The sequence below is a fragment of the Marmota marmota genome, unplaced genomic scaffold (assembly GCF_001458135.2).
Source record: "Marmota marmota marmota unplaced genomic scaffold, marMar, whole genome shotgun sequence".
Lineage (NCBI taxonomy): Eukaryota > Metazoa > Chordata > Mammalia > Rodentia > Sciuridae > Marmota > Marmota marmota.
The window spans coordinates 1,312,691-1,318,690 of record NW_025999863.1 but is presented as its reverse complement, the minus strand read 5'-3'; the positions used below and the strand labels follow the sequence as shown (position 1 = coordinate 1,318,690).

Genomic DNA, 6,000 nt, shown 5'->3' with positions numbered 1-6,000 from the left:
CCTGTCACCGCCGCGCCGCCGCCCTGGCCTGGCACCTGCCCGCCGCGGCGGCCGGCAGCGCAGTGCTCCGCGGGCGGCAGGCGCGGTTCCCGGCCCCTGCACGGTGCCTGGCCGCGGACCTTCGGGGCCAGAGCCCGCGGGCCGCCGCGATGGCCCTCAAGATGGTCAAGGGCAGCATCGACCGCATGTTCGACAAGAACCTGCAGGACCTGGTCCGCGGCATCCGCAACCACAAGGAGGACGAGGTGAGCCGGCACAAGCGGGTGCCCGGCCTGGTCACCGTCCCGGCTCTGCCCGCCCTGCCCACCCGGCCGGCTCAGCCTCCAGCCGGTGCCCGGGGCCAAGCTCCGAGCTCCGGCCCCGCCTGTCCAGGGCAGCGACGCCGCACGTCCTCTCCCTGTCCAGCCTCAGTGTACCCCTGTGCTGCCGTCTGCGGACCACCTGGGGCAGCAGTGTTCCCGAGGCGGCGGCCCGGGCCCTGCCGCAGGGTGGCCAGCCTCCCGGAGCCTCAGTGCGCCCCTCGGGGAGATTCTGCCCCCTCCCCTCGGTCATTGCACAGAGACCTCGTGAGTTTCCCTACACAGGCGAAGTTGTGGGGCTTGGTGTCTGCGCCCAGGAACCCTGGGGACTCAGGAGATCCCTGATTCTCATGGGGACTCTCCTTGGATGGGGAACCGTGTCCAGGTTGCTCCCCGCGGCCAGGCTGGGGACACTGCCAGGTGTCAGGGCCTTGCCTCTGGGCCCCAGCTCCTAGGGCTATCCCTTCAGCCCCCATAAGGGAGCAGCCAAGAAAACGCTGGAGTGGGAAAGCCAGCTTCAAACAGGAACCAAACCCAGGGGTGGAAATGGTCTCCCAGAAGTGAAATTGTAACTGGGCATCATTTCCTTCCCTCCCCTCCCTTCCCCCAACCTGTGACCTAGATTAGGGAAGAACAGAAACATTGAGCGGCCACCAAGCGGCTGGCTTCATTGAGGAATGCCCAAATAGGAGGGTTAGGCCCTTTAAGCCCAGGTGCCAGATATGAGCTGGTCTGCTACTGGCCTGTGCCAGAAGGAGCAGAAAGTCAGGAACTCGCTCCAGATGCCCTCAGCCAGGCTCCTGGCTGGGAACCTGAGGTCTTGCGCCTTGTTGCCCTTTCCCAGAAGCTTGTCACCTGCTGGGCAAGGAGGCTGGTTTCTTCTTAACTGTACGCCATCCTGCCTCTCTGGCTGCACCTTGCTCTGCATCCTCAGCGCCTGGCTGCTTGGTGGCTGTGTGAGCAACTTGGATGCCGTCCTCAGTTCTGTTGGAGCTGAAGGAGTAGCTGTTTGCCCTGCGGTGTAGATAATGAGTGTGGCTAGCCAGATTCAAAGTGTGTTCACACCCTCAGGTGGCTTTTTCTGCCCCGGTAGGATCTCCTGGCTCCTGTCCCTCCATCCCATTCTGTGGTTGTCCCTGGTCAGCTTGTTTGGCAACCCTGAGGGTGGACTACACACTCTCTAATGAGGGGAGTGGTGCCCCCCGCCCTGGTGCTGGGGATTGAACCTAGGAGTGCTCTGCCACTGAGCTACACCCCAGCCTTTTTATTTCTTATTTTTAGGCAGGGCCTAGTTGACTGGCCTGGCCTCTTGTGTAGTTGGAATGACAGGCATGTGCCACTGTTTGGACGGTATTCTATCATTTTTTGAAATGGAATCTTGCTCTGTTGCCTAGGCTGGTCTTTTTTGTTAGCTTGTTTGTTTTTTGGTGCTGGGGATTGAACCTAGGTGTGCTCTACCACCAAGTCACCTCCTCAGTCCTTTTTAATTTTGTTTTGACACAGGGTCTTGGTAAATAGCTGAGGGTCTCACTAAATTGCTAAGGCTGGCTTCAGACCTAGTGACCCTCCTCCCCAGCTTCCCGTTGCTGGGATTATGTTCGACACAGGGCTCCAGGCTGGTCTTAGACTTGCAATCCTTTGGGCTCAGCCTCTGGACTAACTAGGATTACAGGTGTGGGCCACTGCACCAGAAAGGGGCCTGGGTTTTTTTTTTTTTTTTTTTTTTGGTGGTGGTGGTACAGGGAATGGAACTCAGGGACACTCAGCCACTGAGCTGCATCCCCAGCCCTATTTTTATTTAGAGACAGGGTCTCACTGAGTTGCTTTTTGATAAGGCTGTTTTTTTTTTGTTTGTTTTGTTTGTTTGATAGCATGCCTTTATTTTGTTTATTTATTATTTTTTTTTGGTAGTTGTAGATGGGTAGAATGCCTTTATTTTGTTCATTTTTATGTGTCGCTGAGGATTGAACCCAGGGCCTCATCCATGCTCGGCGAGCGCTCTGCCACTGAGCTTCAGTCCAGGCCTGAGGCTGGCTTTGAACTTGTGATCCTTCTATTTCAGCCTCCCCAGCCCCTGGGATTACAGGTGGTGCCACTGTGCCTGGCGCGGGCCTGGTTTTGAGGGAGGTGTGCCTTCTTTCCCCAGTAGCCTTCAGCCCCTATGTTGTGGGTCAGTCCCAAAGTCTTGCCCACACAAAGCACACACTTTACCTCTCAGCTGGACCCTCAGTTTGGAGGTGTGTTTCTTCATTTAGAGTTGGTAGGAACTGATAGTGCCTTTTCCACAGACAGGGTCCTCATCAAATGGGACACCGGTGGTGGATGTGATTTTATTTATTTATTTAGTTGCCAGGGATTGAACCCAGAGGCATTCAACCACTGAGCCACATCCTCAGCCCTTTTTTGTATTTTATGAAGAGATAGGGTCTCACCTAGTTGCTTAGGGTTTTGCTAAATTGAGGCTGGCTTTGAACTTGTGATCCTCCTGCCTCAGCCTTCTGAGTTGCTGGGATACAGGTGTGGCCATCGCGCCTGGCTGGATCTGCTTTTAAAGGATGCAGGGCCCGGCTGGGCGGGATGTTCTCAGAGTCCCAGGTTTCTGTGTGCCTCTGTTGACTGGTTGACGTGTTGGATGATCCTGGCAGACCTGTGGAGTCTGGCTCCTGGTTCCTCAGAGGTCCATCCTCGTGGTCTCAAGGGCATTCCTCCAGGGCTCACAGATGCTGGTGCCACAGCCCTGGGCAGCCGCAGTGCCTGTTCCCCCTTTAAAAAGTGGCTTCCTCCGCCGGAGGCTGGGGCTCATGGTAGAGCACTCACCTAGCATGTGTGAGGCACTGGGTTTGATCCTCAGCTCCACATAAAAACAGATAAATAAAATAAAGGCCTTGTGAAAAAAAATTCTTAAAACAAAAACAAAAAAAAAAAAAACGCGGCCTCCTCCTCCACTGGTGCTTTTCTGTTGCGGTTGCCCCTGAGCAAAGACGCCCGAGTGTGCGTCTTCCCAACAGAGCTTCCTTTTGGTGGTAGGTGTTGGCTCCGGCAGGTGGGCAGCCCCTCTTCTAGGCACCCTCAGCCGCTCCAGGCAGCAGCTGTGTGATCTGGTTTGTGCGACACGGGGTTCCACGCAGAGCTGGGCATTGCTGGGGATTGGGGACAGGTCTGCCCGCCCCTGCCCGCCAGCCCTCCGCCCCTGCAGCTTGCTGCAGTGTGCAGGCAGACCCGCCGCACGGCAAGCCCCCCTGATGGGCAGCTTAGTGGGGTCAGGCAGTGCCATTTGCTCTGCCTGACAGTCTCAGGCTGGTGGACCAGGTCCTCCAGTGTCCACCCAGGTCAGCGAGGGCGTGTGTTGATCAGGGCCAGTGCCTGTCACTCCGTGGCCTTGTGCCTGGCTCTTGCAGGCTTCCAGCACCTCCAGCACCTTCCCCTGCCTGGGCGTGGTCTCTTCTCTAGCCCCTTTGGGTGGCACCCAGGTGCATCTTCTAGGCCTCCACCCCAGAGGGAGGTGCTGGACCCTGGCTTGTCTGTGCCTGGTGTACGGGAGTCCATGCCGCCCATGTGCTCCAGCCAGCGATTGAGTGCCCAGCAACCCTGGGCAGGCCTCTGGGACCCCAGGCCACCCCGGCTTTGTTGTATTTCCCTGTGACCACAGGTGCAGCCCCAGGGGATGCTTTTGTCCCAACAAAGTCCAGGCATGGACAGCCCATGTTGGGGCTGCTGCCAGGGCCCTGGATGGAGCTTTTTCTTCACGTCCACTGGCCCTACTCCCCAGTGGGCTACCAGCGACTGTCACCCTGGGTAGAGGGCACACCGCTCTCGTGGTGTGGCCCTGTGGTGTGCCTGAGCCTGTGCGTCTGCCCCTCACCCTCATGGGTCTCTCTTGTCACAAACCTCTAGGCCTCTTGGTGTCTCCATTGTCCAGCTTCTTTGCTTAGCCTGGGACTTGAGCCTCCCCCTTTTTCCCACCCGCCTCCTGGCGCAGGTGCTGCCTGTTGTTCGGGCCCTGGGCTGGGACTGGCTCTGCTCACCCACTGGGCCCTCTGCCTTGCCGGGCCCTCCAGGCAGGGCCTCTTTCCCCGAGGCCCCAGGCGTTGGGCTGCCTGTCTGCCTTGAAGGTGGGCCCACCTCTGTCTCCTGGCTTCTGTGCTGCAGCCTGGAAGCCATAGCCCCACAGTATGGGTCTTTCCCGGCCCTGGGTCACTAGGTGACCTGACTGTGGTCAGCTGAATGCTAGTCCCCAGAGGGAGCCTCGTGCTGATCCTTGGACATGTAGGTACCTTGCCTCTGGATGCAAGATAGGATCAGGGAAGGACCTTGAGCTGGGTCACCCTGGCCATCTGGGGCCCAGGGTCACCACAGGGTCCTTAGGAGGGGAGACGGGTGGGCGGAGTTAGAGAGCCTGGAAGATGCTGTGCTGCTGGGCCTGGTGCTGGAGGAGGGGCTCGACCCAAGGGCTGAGGGGCCTCTGGGGACTCAGGAGGGCCCAGCCCTGCCACACCTGGATCCACCGCGGCCTCTTCCGGAGTCGACACTGAGCAGGTGAGAGCCGCTGTGTCTACAGTGACCGTCTGACGGAGTGTGTCAACCTGACTCTCAGGTGGACACGGCAAGGAAGGCCATCTCTGGGGGTCACAGAGCTCCGGCACTGCAGTCAGGACAAGGGAGTCACCACGTTTCCGGGACGCCAGAGCTCCCAGGCCAGGAGTCGAGGGGACGGGAGTGTGTGTGCTGGCCCCAGCTGGCCATGCTGCTGTGGGGCATCTGGTGTCACCACTGCCTACAAACGGTGCTGTCCTGTACAGGTGGTGCTAGCCATGTGAGCAGGTTCAAGTGTTCTAGTCGCCATCTTTTTAAAACACAGAAGCGGGCTGGGTGCAGCTCAGTGCTGGAGCGCTGGCCTGGCATGTGCGAGGACCTGGCTTGATCAGCCTGCAGGACAGACACAAGCAGCAGGCAGGGTTTATGGAAGAAGGACCTACCTGACCCGCACCGCCCTGAAGATCCCACCGAAGCTCTTCTGTGTTGTCTGGTCCTGGGCCAAGGGACCTGTGTGTCTCTGCTCCGCACCTGTGTCAGTTCTAACCCCATGTTGCAGTTCTTGAGCTGCGTGTGGCCAGGGCTCCTGTGGGGAGCTGCAGCTGACACTCAGCGTGCTCTGCCGTGGTCCTCTGGTCACTGGTGTCCTCTCCCTCCATACCCTCCCCTCCACCTCGTCTCAGTTCCAGCTCAGAGCAGGTGTTCTGGACTTACCCATCTTGCTGTCACCTTCCCCCAGAAGCCTGGGTCACCCCACACTTGGAGTGCAAAGTTGGTATCCCCATCCCTCTGTCCTCCCTCTTTTTTGGGGGGTGCTGGTTACTGGGGATTGGACTCAGGGTCACTCAACCACTGAGCCACATCCCTAGCCCTATTTAGAGATAGAGTCTCACCGAGTTGCTTAGGGCTTCGCTATTGCTGAGGCTGGCTTTGAATTTGTGATCCTCCTGCCTCAGCCTCCAAGCCACAGGGATGGCAGGAATGCGTCTGTCTTCTGTCCTCCCTCCTTCCTGGTCCTTTTAAAGAAGAGCAGAGCCCCGCCCTGTGCCCTTGACTCCTTTGCTGACCTGCAGCATCTCTTCTGTTCCTCCTGTGTCCCTATTTGGGGCCTTTGGTCAGATGCTCTCAGGGCATCCTGACTGTATCCCAGGCCTCCTCCCTCCTGCCC

At 58.5% G+C, this 6,000-nt stretch overlaps 1 protein-coding gene across 3 annotated transcripts in view; it reads left to right on the top strand.

Moving 5' to 3' along the window:
- Ap3d1 (adaptor related protein complex 3 subunit delta 1) overlaps positions 1-6,000 on the top strand; it is a 51,545-nt gene that overhangs the window by 13,581 nt on the left and 31,964 nt on the right. For 2 of the 3 annotated variants that reach the window (XM_048813688.1, XM_015503611.2), the window contains exon 1: positions 189-245. Coding sequence is in view for 1 of the 3 variants with exons in the window: in XM_015503610.2 (XP_015359096.1) it covers positions 150-245 (96 nt within the window). In the remaining 2 variants the exon portion in view is untranslated. Of the gene's footprint in view, positions 246-6,000 lie in introns of all 3 variants that reach the window. The other variant, XM_015503610.2, reaches the window with a different exon arrangement.